The 14,104-nt window shown below is 34.4% G+C and overlaps 3 protein-coding genes across 7 annotated transcripts; 1 reads left to right on the top strand and 2 right to left on the bottom strand.

The window, feature by feature from the left end:
* The first annotated feature begins 1,831 nt into the window (after window positions 1-1,831).
* On the top strand, window positions 1,832-4,278 carry MEE21 (PIN domain-like family protein). Its single transcript, XM_078318075.1, has 6 exons — window positions 1,832-2,159; window positions 2,265-2,345; window positions 2,842-2,962; window positions 3,049-3,324; window positions 3,732-3,803; window positions 4,056-4,278. Exons 1-6 carry the CDS (start codon window positions 1,969-1,971, stop codon window positions 4,149-4,151), a joined length of 837 nt encoding a protein of 278 aa, XP_078174201.1. The 5' UTR covers window positions 1,832-1,968; the 3' UTR covers window positions 4,152-4,278.
* Window positions 4,279-4,382: 104 nt separating this feature from the next.
* Window positions 4,383-8,747, bottom strand: LOC144567867 (proline-rich spliceosome-associated (PSP) family protein). The gene is made up of 16 exons (XM_078318074.1): window positions 8,356-8,747; window positions 8,035-8,280; window positions 7,875-7,937; window positions 7,316-7,423; window positions 6,779-6,856; window positions 6,591-6,683; window positions 6,422-6,508; window positions 6,100-6,201; window positions 5,876-5,995; window positions 5,719-5,781; window positions 5,387-5,617; window positions 5,216-5,274; window positions 5,090-5,129; window positions 4,901-4,992; window positions 4,742-4,811; window positions 4,383-4,649 (listed from the first exon to the last, which is right to left on the bottom strand). Exons 1-16 carry the CDS (start codon window positions 8,623-8,625, stop codon window positions 4,581-4,583), a joined length of 1,791 nt encoding a protein of 596 aa, XP_078174200.1. The 5' UTR covers window positions 8,626-8,747; the 3' UTR covers window positions 4,383-4,580.
* A 936-nt stretch (window positions 8,748-9,683) lies between these two features.
* Window positions 9,684-13,601, bottom strand: LOC144567211 (UMP-CMP kinase 3-like). 5 transcript variants are annotated; one of them, XR_013515366.1, is made up of 12 exons: window positions 13,477-13,600; window positions 13,010-13,061; window positions 12,788-12,842; window positions 12,433-12,550; window positions 12,159-12,315; window positions 11,948-12,028; window positions 11,714-11,821; window positions 11,496-11,564; window positions 11,163-11,250; window positions 10,880-10,922; window positions 10,631-10,728; window positions 9,684-9,795 (listed from the first exon to the last, which is right to left on the bottom strand). XR_013515366.1 is itself a non-coding variant. In XM_078317293.1 (11 exons), the coding sequence occupies exons 2-10, from the start codon at window positions 13,019-13,021 to the stop codon at window positions 10,894-10,896; spliced, it is 717 nt and encodes a 238-aa protein (XP_078173419.1). In that variant the 5' UTR covers window positions 13,022-13,061; window positions 13,477-13,600; the 3' UTR covers window positions 10,515-10,728; window positions 10,880-10,893. The 5 variants fall into 5 exon arrangements, 4 of the variants coding, with proteins under 4 accessions (XP_078173419.1, XP_078173420.1, XP_078173417.1 ...); XM_078317293.1 differs by lacking the exon at window positions 9,684-9,795 and having other exon boundaries at window positions 10,515-10,728; XM_078317294.1 differs by lacking the exons at window positions 9,684-9,795; window positions 11,163-11,250 and having other exon boundaries at window positions 10,515-10,728; window positions 13,477-13,598.
* Between the last annotated feature and the right edge of the window lie 503 nt (window positions 13,602-14,104).

Genomic DNA, 14,104 nt, shown 5'->3' with positions numbered 1-14,104 from the left:
ATCTGAATAGTTCAATACTTCAATATCAAATAGTGTATATATATATATACATAAAATTATCAAGTCACATCTTTATAATTCCTAAATAAATAAAATTTGTAACTTATATATAAAAATTATTATTGTGAAAATTTGTATGTTTATTCGGCTAAGTACAAATGTGTTTATTTATTTCTTTACACGAGTCATTTTATTTTATTTTCAAATTCTCATTCTAACTATATAGTTTCATAATTTATTTATATCTTGAAATTTTTAGTTTACATTTTAAATTGATAATATATTTTCTAAACGTTCATTTTAAATTGATAATATATTTTGTAAACGTTCATTTATTTTTAATAGGTTAAATAAAATATAAATAAAAAATATCTTAAATCAATTACTTTAAAACAATAAAATATAAATTAAAAATCTAACCTATTTAAAATAAATCTAACATTTTTAAAAATAAATCTAACCTATTCAACATAAATCTAACATATTCAAAATTAAATCTAACCTATTCAACATAAATCTAACATATTCAAAAATAGGTCTAACATTTTCAAAAATAAATCTAATCTATTTAAAAATAAATCTAACAATTTTAAAATAAAATCTAATGTAACATATTCACAAAAATAAATCTAACATCTTTTTTTAACCTATTAAAAATAAATCCGAATTTCAAAAATAAAATCTAACCTATTAAAAACAAATCTAATTACTTCACATATTCAAAAACATAAATTAAAAAACCAATTTTTTTAACCTATTAAAAATGAATCTAACATATAAAATAAAAAAAAACAGAAATTAAAAAACAGAATTTAAAAAACAGAATTTAAAAAACAGAAATTAAAACAGAATTAAAAAAACAGAAATAAAAAAACAGAAATTAAAAAACAGAAATTAAAAAACAGAATTTAAAAAACAGAATTTAAAAAACAGAAATTAAAACAGAATTTAAAAAACAGAATTTAAAAAACAGAAATAAAAAAACAGAAATTAAAAAACAGAAATTAAAAAACAGAATTTAAAAAACAGAATTTAAAAAACAGAAATTAAAAAACAGAAATTAGAAAACAAAAATAAGAAAACAGATTTAAAAAACAGAAAAAAAACAGAATTTAAATGGGTTGGGGGGGGATTTTGAAAATTTTGAAATTTTGAATTTAAACGGGTACGGATACCCGGGTAGGGTACAACGGGTACGGGCACAGGTACACGGGTACGGGTATGGTCGGGTACGGGTATGGTCAGGTCCGAGTTTGGTCGGTCCGGGTATGGTCGGGTATTTGCCCAAAAAATCGAGTCCGGCCCGTTTTTTGCCCGTACCCGTGTAGCCGAGTACCCGACCTATACCTGGGCTCAGGCATGGGTACACAGGCGGGCAGGGCGAGCATGCCCTAGGCGGGCAAAATTAATCGTCTATGTGCAATATGTTGGATACATATATATACATGGATTGAATATTAAACGGATACAAATTATACAAATAAGAATTGGACCGGATTTTTATTAAATTTATAAATCTTATTAAAAAATACCAAAATTTATAATATTTATCTAATTATAATGATGTATAATATATATATTTTTTATATTGATGAACTATTATTCGGATACAAATAATTAAAATATAAAATTATATTAGTATCTGTATTTATGTGAATATTCTATTAAATATCCATATCTTATTTTTCGAATACGGATTGATTGAATATTATCCACTATATTTTCACCCCTAGATACATATTAAGAAAATTGGTATTGTATATTATTAACAAAGCTCTCATCGCAGTAAAAGCAGCTCTGCAAATAGAAGTCCCAATTACCAATGGGGAAAGGCCTCCAATTCGTACCAATTACGAAGGCAAACCCTTAAACCCTCTACCGCCTCCACTCCGCCGTCGCCAGTTGCCACTCCAATTCCACCCCAATTTCACAGCACTAGGATAGAAAGAGAGTGAAGGAGAGAAGGGAATGAGGTTGAAGAAGCAAAAGAGGCACCGGAAAGTGGTGCGGTTCTATTCGGCCTGTTTTGGGTTCAGAGAGCCGTACAAGGTGCTGCTGGATGGAACCCTGGTGCACCACCTCCTCTCGCACGGACTCTCTCCGGCCGACGACGCTCTCTTCCGCCTCCTCGGCGCCCGCTGCCTCCTCTTCACCACCAAGTCGGTCTCCTTTTTTTTTTTTTTTTTTAACCTCTCAGCAAGAATATAAGTAAATCAAAAGGAAATAAGATATGAAGTAGTGGTTGGTTTTGGTTTTGTTTGCAGGTGCATTGTTGCGGAGATTAGAAGTCTCGGACCCTCGCATACGGAAACGTTAGAAGCTGCTAAGCAGCTCATGATTGCTAGGTATTTATTTTTGTGTGGTTTGGTATATTAAGGAATCAATTGTTCATGTTGAAAAGGTTTCCTACTAGTTGGCGTTGTGTAACAGTTGATGATTTTTTTACTATATGCATTTAGGTGTTAACTGAAGAGGAATTAGGCAAAAGGAAATTGCTGTTTGATCATGGCTTGTCAATCTTTTAGAACCTAAATGATTTGTAGCCAATACTTCGTGAAATCAGGACACATGTATAGCCTCTTTATATATGGTCTTGAGCTTACTAAGGACTTGATTTATGAAGCCTCTTTGTTAAGTTATGTTTTTGTTTATTTTTGAGTCAGTTGCAGATATGAGATAATATGAGTGTTTTGCAACAAAAATCGCAAAAGGCTTGTTTTTTATATACAAAAGAGCACTGGAAACATCCAGTTGATTAACTTCTCTGTGATTCTGTGTAAAGAGAATGATGTGAAAGCTCAGTATTGGCTGCCATGAAATTAAGATATAATTTTGTTGCAGGTGCGACCATGAAAAAAGGGTGAGTGGTACCAATTGCATCCAATCAGTAATTGGAGAGAACAACTCAGAACACTTCTTTGTTGGTACGCAAGATTCAGATCTTAGAAAAATGTTTCGAGAGGTTAATACTCGCATCTTTCTCTGCATAATTCAACTATTCGATGAGGTTTAAGATTTCTAATTTTCTGTGAAATGAATGTAAAATAGGTACCAGGAGTCCCTGTTATATATGGGCTAAAAAATTCTTTGTTCCTCGAGCAACCTTCCTTTAGCCAACGGGAGTTTGCAAAGTCAGAGGAAGAGAAACGCTTGCACATGACCGAATCTGAGGTGCAAAAGTTTTTTAAAAAGACCTCTAGGGAAAATCTATCCGAAGGTGATTCTGATGGAACTCAAGAAGAGGAAGCTAGAATTATTTTGCATTCTAAGAAAAGATCGCTGGGTTTAGTAGACAAGCCTCAATTTAAGAGGAAGATGGCAAAGGTATGATTTCCACTTTAAAAAAAGGATTTGATAATTATGTAAGAGCTTCTAGAATTTTTAATCAGTTCTGGTGTCAATCTGTTTGTATTGTGCTGGCACCATTTTGTTCAAATTTTAGGCTTTTTTGTGTGTTAAAGATCCCTTAGGAACTATATTGAATGAGGCTGAATGGTCCTGAAGTTAACTTTAGCAAAGGCAATATATCACAGTGAGGTTACCTAGAAGAGAAGGCTCAGAATGCAGTCCAATGGCAAAATTGCACAATTGCAGGGTTAATTGAGGCAATATTAGGTTTGGTTACAAAATGGGGATAACAATATTGGATACCGCACACACTGAACTTAACAATAAGCACTGTAACGTTTCTAGAAATATTCATGACATAGTCTTAAAATAATAATCTACAGGGCCCTAATCCACTTTCTTGTAAGAAGAAAAAGCAAAAGGCTGAAACTTCAGAAGTTCAAAATCAAAATAAGGTGAGGTTTATGTATTTTCCTCCATTCCTATATTGTTGGTTTAGCTTTAATTAATTCTGAAATTTATTTTCCTCCGGAAGACAGTTTTAAATGACTTTCGGAATGCTATGATTATTGAAAGAACAATCTAGTATTCATATGGTAAATTAATTATCTTGTTGCCCTATTGCCCTCTACCTGATGACAAAACTGGTCCCTCTGAATGATTTTGCAATTAACTCATCAGGACTCCTTAATATTTTTCTGATGTAGGAGGGAAAGGAAGAGCCGGTGACCAAGAGAAAAAGAATCAGGAAGCGCAAAAAGAGCAGTGGCAATGCAAACAGTAAATCAGAGACCGGAAACTAAAGCTCTTTTACCATCTTCTCATGGATTTAGTTGTGAAATGATATCACACTGATTAGGTTTATTTATTTTTTTTACAAGTTAAGAAGTGCTTGTAGTCTTCAGGATTGACAATTATTTGCCTCAGAATTGCTTTTCGTTTCCAAAGCTCATTTCTTATATTAAAATTACAATAATATGCGCACAACATATCAACCATAAACAATCATAATCAAAATATTTGACACGCATATATATGATATACCGTAATCTATCTTGATGCAAGGAAGAGAAATTATAATTCATCACTCTAAGTACAGTACATCAAAATATCTCCTAATTTCTCTGCTCATGACATTACAAAATACATCTAAAAATAAGAACCCCCGATATATTAGAGTTCAGCCGAGTGCTCAAAACTAAGCAGGTACAATGAAGATAACACCCAAACATTTAAAACTTGAAATCCTTCTTTTTGGATTTGCTATCCTTCTCCAGCTTTCGCTTTTTCTTGTTTGCATTCTACAGCAGAAAGAAAGAATTTTAAATTGAAGTTAACCAGCTTGATAAGTACACAAATAGCGTACAAAATAGGAATGAGAATGAAAACCAACCTCGGCAACCATGTCACTGAAATCTTCTTTTTGATTCCGAAGCTTCTCAACCTCTCTTGCTTCTTCATACCTGTGCAATTTTAATACCATAATAAATTAGAGTTATTAACATCAATCAAATCCCTGGACTTATATCAGTGATAAACAAATAAATCTTACTTGGCAGCCAGCACATCATCCATGACTTCCAGCTCCTCAGGTTGAATAGTGACATCAACTTTGTCTGTTTTTTGACCACGCAAAAGATCAACCTGAAACACAACCATTTAATAATCAGCATTAACCCCAAACAATGAGAGTGATAAAACTTGAAGAAAAAATATAATAATAATAGTATGAAATCCCTACCCTCTTAGCTGCAGATTTGTCTTGCGTGCCCAGAACATATCTGTTATACAAAAGAAGCAATAAGAGAAACATGCAAATAAAAAAAAATAAAGAAGAAAATGACCAAACAAGAAAAGTGTGGCATACGTGTGAGTTGTCCCGAGCAAGGTGCCTGGAGCAATCTTCTCTTCCTTTTCCTCAAGAACCTTAAAAAAACATGGAAACATTCAATTAAACAACAAAATAACAGCATATGGGCAATTGAGAGAAACAATTTATAAAAAAGAGGGAAAGAAGAATGGAAGGAAGAAAAGTTACCTGGTATAGTTGCTTGTCTGAGGGCTCTTTCCTCTGTTGCTTCCTGAGGTCAATAACATCTGGGGTTTCAACACCAGTGGGAGTGCTAGAAAGAGAGTCAACAGATTCAATGCCGTCAGCCATGGCCTCTTCATCCTCAAGTTCTTCTTCTTCCTCCTCCTCTTCCTCTTCTTCCTCTTCCTCCTCCAGGTCTCCCCAGTGCTTGTTCCTATCTACCGGTAAAGGCTCTTCCTGTTTGTTCATCACAAATATATTCACATGTTTCGCCAGCTTTCAAATTTGTCAAATCAAAATAGAAAAACATATATTTTAAGTTGAGGACTGCCTCGTACCTCATAGTTGGGTTGGTCCTGGTGCTGAACCCCAAAAACATCTCCATAGAGAGGACGGCCAAACTGATTAGAGAAACAAAAGAGTCAGGATTGACTTATACACTTGGTTTGCTTATAATAAATCTCATTTTTTGTATTAAGACTGAGAAAAACAAACCTCATCCACAGGTGGCTTGCCCCAGCCACCAGGGTGGTAACCAAAGCTGGCTCCAGGAGGAATAGGTGCATTTAGGCCAGGAATCTTCAAGCTTGGGTAAGAAGGTGGTGGGCCATATCTCTGATCAATACATTTTATATAAACAATTTAACAATCAGAACAACAGAAAGCAATACAAGGTAGGATAAGCCAACAATTAGAATTAATTTCACATCAAAATTAACCTGCATGTTGATAAGCCAAGGAGGGGGAGCACCATCAGGCATACCAAGAGCTTCCTTCAGTTCTTTAGACAGCATGCCTGGTTTCATTTCCCTAAGCTTGACCTGTCAATGAGAAAAGAATAAAGTTACAATAATTGTTTAAATCAGAACATATAGCCCAAAATACCCAACAAAAAGAAAATTAGGTCAACAACATGATTTTTTACCACATGATATTTCATAACTAAATAAGTGATTACAAGATTCCTGTATAAACATGCAGTACATTAAAGCCAAGTATGATAATTTATGTTCTGCAAACTTGAAAAACTAAAAAGGTTACCTCAAATTCCTTGCCCTCATAGTAGAGATCACCATGCGAAGTTAGCTTTGGCTTTGTTTGGTACTTGAAAAATGCATCATGCAAAACCTGACAAGACGGCAGATGCAATTATTAAGAAGCACATGCAACTGGTTAAACTCAATACAATATATCCCGAGTAAAAGAGTACCTGATAATCGATATCCATCTTTCCCATCTTGGGTTGCATGCGCTCGCGCTGCTTCTGTTTCAGTTTCTTACTGTCTTCCTTTTCTATGTATGCCTGGAAAGGTCAAAATGAGCATTTAATTTTAGCTCCACCTTGAGCACAAGATATAAGAAAATATGTAGAAATTGTCTAGAGAAAAGAACTCTAACCTGTCTGATTTTCTCTATCCCAGTAGCAGCAATGAAGTCAGGCAATTGGAAAGGCTGTTTCTCAATACCTCTCTTTCCCTGAAAAAACAATCAAACAACCATGAGAATCTAGAATCCAATGTCAAGTAAATAAATACAACTTTCGTTCCAAGGCTCAGATTCATTCAATCCCGACTGAACTCAGCCTTGTATAGGTTGAGCATGACCAAAGACAAATGACGTGCATTTGCATTTGATGCATGCAAAAATTGCACAAGTACTATTAAGAAAGCATGTAACGAGCACCAAGGCCAATCCCAGCTCCTCCAAGGTCACCTCCAGCCCTGCAAGAGAATTAGATTTACACATAAGAGGGGCGAATCCTGATCTATGCATTACCATACTGTATTACTATGTCATATCATGTGTATGTGTGTGTACATGTATAGTACACAAGCATATTTTCAGATGCACCCCCGAAAGTATGTATAGTCATTCTCAAAACCCTATATCACCACATGCCTAGTCACTCATAGTAAACAGAAAGAAGAAATTCACCTGTAAAAACTTGCGTTTCTGACACCAGTGTCTTGGCACAGGGACTGTGTTTCGGTATGATTTTAGATAAACCAGCAACTTCGGATCTGATGCTGTCACATCCCAGACCTAGAAGACAAAATTCAATAGGCAACTTAGCATGGTCCAAGATCCCAAAATCTTGTTAAAATTTAATTAATATGAAAATTGTCTGATACGTCTTCAGCTGTAGTTTCCCAATTATTTAACAGATAAATCCCTACGAGGCCGTTCGGCAACAAAGGATTAAGAGCTTAAGGAGCGCTAAGTGGGTAAAAGCTAAGGAAGCTAAAGGAAGGGGCATGGGTGCCGTAAAGTCGGGGCAGAGGATTAAGATCCGAGCAAAAGGAAGCTAAAGGAGGTGTTCTTAATCCACGCTAAGGAACCAGTGTTCGGTAGGATTAAGCGGCTAAGGAAGCTAAAGGAAACGGATTAAGACTTAAGGAGGCTTAATCCTTTGTTGCCGAACAGCCCATAATCAACTTTCCTTCAAGTTTAATTACCAATCATTTAAATTCCATTAAGTATCAAAGTATAGGACCTCAACAACATCAGGCTTCGAGCATATTTGCTTCAGCTCTGCTATCTTCATTCTCCTTTGTATCTGCAAAAAGTAAGAAAATTTTGATATTAACAAAAATCCCAGAGTAACCCAAAAGAAAATTTGAAAAGAAAAAAAATAAAGAAAAGTGCTTTCTGACCTTCCTTTTCTTGTTGGAAACAGCTCCGTCCTTCTTTTGTTGGCCTTCTTGTTCTTCCTCATCAGAATCAGAATCATCCTTATTTTTTGCCGCATCAGAAGCTTCCTCCTTCTTTGCGTCTTCTTCTGATATTGGATCAGTTTCCTTGAAGCTAAATTTTTCAAAAACGCTCTTGAAATCCTCTAAAAAGCTTGCATCTACTTCTGCCTTTTCTGGCACATACTCCACTTCTACCAATAAATCCACCTGAAGTAGGTTAAAAATAAATCAGACAGGTACAAACCCTAAATTCGAGAAATAACGAAGAAACTGAAATAGTACCTTGTGATTATTGGGATAGTTATTCTCCTTCGAACTGTCGTCGTCGGCCATGAGAGCGTCACTGTCTTCATCATCTCCGGTGGCGTTGGCGGAGCTGTTTTTGTTCTTCTTCTGCTTCCGCCTTCGACGGCGGCGCTCGCTTTCTCGCGATTTCTTCTTCTGGGACGATGCGTTCGATCCCCCTCCGTTAATCAGATAGTCGCCATTATTTGGGTTAGAGTTAGAGTTTGAATGGCTGAGATCGGCTGGTGTTGCTACTGCCGTGGCCATTTTCGCCGCCTTGCGACAAGGGGTGAGAGAGAGGAGGAGAGGGTTCTTCCTGGAGGCTGGAGGAGTGAGGACGCGGTGTAGCCTCTATTCGGGTTTGGGTTATGGATTTTTAATCAGAGCTTTCTTTGAATTTTTTTCTTTTTCCTTATAAATAAAATAATATGTGTTCATTGCTGGTTTAAGCCCAATACAAGCCGGAACAGAAATAGGCCTATGGGCCTCAATTAAAAGAACAAAAAACCCAGGCCAGCAATATCAGCGAATTCTGTTTATGACCAACTGCTCTGAAGTTCTAATTTCTGACAATTATTTTATTACACTCTTCAATTTGAAACAATTTAAATCTACATGTCAATCTAGCTTAAATTATTTCATCAGAGCACACTGCAGCACTGCACCATTATATTGGGACAATCTATGTTGCATGGATAAGGGTACGGGTATCATATTGGATACGATACATATATGGTGATACGGTAATTATTAAAACAACGATATCAATACGGGGATATGATACCTATCAGATATGATATGGGAATATAGGGTAACATTAGATAAGAACTAAATACTATACATTGAATATGCCATAGTTTATAGGCTCCATACAATTAGAATCTGACAGTTCACAATCAGATTCCAAAGATATGTAAGCGTTTGAATTGGATGGTGCGCACAGCACATATGCTATGCCACATCTGCTGCCTACCATCACACTAGGGTAACTGGATGTGGACTTCCATTATTCGTACTCTAACCTATGTGCTGAAATGCATTCATAAATGAAAAATATTTATTTATGTAATTACAAGTGTAACATTTTATGCGATTAAAAAGAATTGATCTTTTTTGTTGTGTGAAAAATAATGATATAGCCCGTTTCATTGATTGAAATTTGTAAATAACAAAAGCAAACTTTTCCAACAGGCCAATGTATGGAGCCTACTTTGCAGTTCAAGTTCAAGTAGTTACCACACACAAACAAAAGCAAATTGTTTTAACAAACAACTAACTAAAAACAGTAAAGCGCCAGGAAGTTAATTTTCTTCATCATCAGAAATCTGAGCCACCACTTGCCCATCTCTACTGGCATCCCAAGAATTTTAGAGGAATGTGGCTGGTGTCTTGAGGCATCCATTCTTTCATCTGCTCCTGTGTCTCTTCTGCTTGAGCCTGTCCACAAATGTAACCAGTTAAGTATTTTGAGGCATCAATCCATTCTTCCTTTCTGCAGGTGGTAAAGCAATAGCAAAACTCATGATAACATGTATATATAGTAGTAGACCAATTCTCAATTAGGTTCTGACACTCTCCCATCCAAAACTAAACATGTCGAACTAGAGAACATTGTAAGAATATATAAATGGTCTATAATTTCCACTTGATCACAAAAAATAGCATTTAGATTTAGTACTTCCGCCCCATCCCCTCTTTGCTAAATTATGTTTGGTCAGGATTTTATGTTTAGTCAATAAGCACATGAACACTTTAATTTTGGGAGGTAGGTTGATTTTCCACCACACCAAAGTGTGTAATTCTGAAACCCCCCTGAAATTGAGTAATATAATTGATACAGTCCAATGTTAATCTGAGTGTATGGCAATTAATCTTACTAATACGCCACTGAATTTCCTCCCAATTTATTGTTAGATGAAAATGACCAGTGTGGCAATGTCTCGACATTTATACCGAGGCGTATGAAAAACCAGAAAAGAGCAAAGGCAGACAATTATTCCTCACGCATAATGAGCAACCAATTGCTTTTTTATAGGTAAATAATTATTTTGGTTCAAGTAGATTTAATCGTCAGTTTCTTGTTCTAAATAATGCACATTGTTAGCAGGTGTAATTTGAATGATATATTGAAATCCAGAACCTGACAAATACAGACAAAGCAAAATCCATAATTCTATTAACAAACCAAACAAAGAAAAGAAGAACTTTTGAGGGTTTACATCAGTGGTAACATCATATCCCCTATTTACAAAACAAAAAGGAATACACTCACATTTAAATTTATTCATTTAAGGAGATAAGCAATTCAATTCCAAACTATCCATATCTTATTACAGTCATCTTCCAAGAGAAATCCTAGATTTTTCAAACCTGCATAAGAAGCAAAAGTGGTACACTCAGCAACACTTCCTTGGAAATAACCAAAAAAAAAAAAAAAATTACAACAAAAAAAAAATCCCTTTTTCATGAGTGTATGTGTATGTGTATGTGTGCTAGAGAGAGAGAGAGAGAGAGGAGAGACCGTGGAATCTGTCTTCATTTTCTTTCATGCACACTCAAGCAACCTATAAGTATAAGAACAGGAACAAGTAAAATAACTAAAAAATATATATTTTGCTTATCTGATTGTACCTATGACTAATACAGTCTATTATCCTATGTATGCTTGCAGTTCCATAAGAATCTATAATTGCAATTATTTTTTATTTCCTTTTCAATATCCTTCAACCCTTAGTGTGGAAAAGTATACAGCTGTCTGCTTGTAAGCAAGAACTGAAATAAAAATAACAAAATACTAATGATACATAGAAAGGGGAGACAGCGCTCAATCAGACTAGCTGAATGCTCAGGTTTTCCTTCGATGGCAATATCCTGGTAGCCTATATGATTTCCCTACCAAATAAATGCACATAATATAATGGATTACTCGGTTCTCTGAACCAATAAGCAATAACTCGTGTTTAATTAGTCATGCATATTTGCCAGTTCTGCAAACTTAAAAACTTAATTCCCAATTCTTTGATGGTAGAATTGGGTATATTCCAAATAAAGTTGAAAATAGCAAATAGTGGACCTGCATTTGTTTAATGCATTTATACTGATAAACCTCAAATAAATGAGAAAAAGTGCAATTATACTTGTTGAAATGAAGAGAATATGGCCTTAATATCCTTGAAAACTTCTTCTGGTGGCTTTGCTGCATTGACCTGTATTTTCAAATAAAGGATACATAGAAACAAACATGCAGGAGTAAACAACAAGTTTGTTAGGTTTGAAGCTTATTTGTTATTGACATGTTGTTAAACTAAAAGGAAGTTATACAATCAAAACATAGATTGAGCAAAATAGAATTTACCTTTCTGACCTTTCCCCTTTGTTCATAGTAATTAACAACTGGTAAAGTGGACTCCGTAAAGACTTTGAAACGCTTCTTTATGGTCTCAACACTATCATCTTCCCTTCCCTATAAAAAAACAAATAACAACAAAATTTTGGCAATGGATGACGAGGACAATAATAGTGTAGAAATAATAGTAAATTAGTGTCATTATAAAAATAATATTATTGAAAAAGAGGAACTAAATCACACCTGATTGCGAGACAGAAGCCGTTTTTCCAACTCACTTTCAGGGCAATCCAGAAACAGTAACAACTCGGGTTCAATATTGACCTACAAATTTTGAAATATATTTTTCCAACTTCTAACTTTGACTGTCGAGATAATACCAAGCCCATACCTGGTAGCATGTGATAGTACAGAAATGGTAATATGGTAAAATAGGGTTGAAGAAAAGACATACTATTTTCTCAAATGCAATGCGATTCTCTTCGTTTCGAGGAAAGCCATCAATCAGAAACTTGTCATTTTTACTCTCAAGCATTGCCTTTTGGATCAATTGAACTATAATACTTGAATCGACCAGCTTCCCTTCCTTCATTAAATTCTGTATCATGGTTCTGCATAAAGATGAGCAAAACAATAAAATAAAAACATAACAAAGTCAACCATACAAAAAAAAAATGCAATATCATGATATTATAATGAACGGTGAAGGGATCTTTATGCAAAAGTACCCATTTTTTGAGCCTGACTTGCATTCAGCGCGTAAAAGGTCGCCAGAGCTAAAGTGTGTATAGCCAAAGTGTTCAACAATTTTAGTACATTGTGTGCTTTTACCGCTCCCCGGCCCACCTATAAAAAATTCACAGATTAACTCTAGATGGCTCACTGTAATTTTAGAAAAAATATAGAAAGAATCATAATTTAGTATGGTTCCACTGTAATCCACCAATCGAAATATCCCACAGAATCCCCATGTACCTCAGTTCTAGATGGCGTAAATTTTCAAATAAGATAATTTACATGGGAATATAGCATGTAATTAATGAATCGTTTTTTCATCATGCAGGACAGGAAGAGAAAACTTACCTAATACAAATACGATCTTTATCCTTTTGTCAAAAGGTGACCCATTCATAGCCCGCTTCAAAATTAGACAAAATATTATATTTCACCAATGATTTTCAATCTTAACTACAAAAATATAACAAACTTGCATGTTGCTTCTAGGAACACATCTTCTTCTTTATTAACTTTCCCTCTATTCTATGACTGATATCCATAGATGATCAATTTTGAGCAATTTCATACCTTAGAATCCATGAAATCTAGAAGAAATTTCTACACAAACTTGAATTGCAACCTGAAAGAGAGACAAAATGCACCTTAGAAGCAAGGCTATATTTATATATTCATTTTATCTTTTCTGATAAAAATTAATATGTATTGATATATCATTCTAACTTAAAAAATGCATCTTTTTTTATTTTAGTTTCATAGATATTTTAACAACAGTTACTGATTATATATGAAGTATAGAGTTGTCAAACCTTCATTTATGGATGCACCTTCCTATATTAAGCACTCTATCCCGTATGGGCTTTAATTTTACCATCAAAGAATTATGGACTTTATTTGTAAAATTAGTAATTGATCCTACGTGCACTGAAGCTTTTTGTTAAATTGGTTTCTTTCTTTTTAGCCTTTGAAAATCTGAAGCTTTTCGCTACCGCAATTCGACGAAAAATCAAAGATTTCAAAATAGGAGAGATGATAACCTGAAGTGAACAGCGTGAAGAGAAGAGGTTTCGATTCTCTCTCGGCTCTTTCTCTGTTCTGTCTCTGTCTGTTTTTCACGGAAGGAATCGCTCAGAAGGGTTTATATAAAGAGACGAGACAAGTTGAGATGAGAGTGGAAAAGGAACAAGATTCTAGAAACAATTGTTCTCAATAAAATAGAATAAACAATTCTGGAAGGACCACGCAGGCTTCACGGAGAATTTTTTTCATAAACCATAATTAATAAAACGAATTTTACGGAACCAATACGATTTTTTTTTTTTCAAAAACTATAAGTACCATATGGTTCCTATTATTTCCAAAATTACATTTTTTTCAGGCTGTAGGGACCATAAGGTCTTATCATTTTTTTTAAAACAAATTTTTTTTATTTTTTTTATTTTTTGTATTAAAATATTAGAAATATTGAATATATTTCTTTGAAAATAGATGAAATATAATATAATTTGATTTATTAGAAAGACTGCAACAAATAATCCGGATCAATATTTTTCAAATCGGATTTTTCACGGTTGTAAGAAAAAATAATATATTTCTTTATGTGTTATTGGAAAAAAATAAAAATGCTTAGATTCTGAGTTATTGATCCCGGTTCAAAAGTCACTT

Source organism: Carex rostrata, chromosome 16, assembly GCF_964058835.1.
Source record: "Carex rostrata chromosome 16, lpCarRost1.2, whole genome shotgun sequence".
NCBI lineage: Eukaryota > Viridiplantae > Streptophyta > Magnoliopsida > Poales > Cyperaceae > Carex > Carex rostrata.
This window is presented reverse-complemented; position numbering and strand designations above follow the sequence as displayed.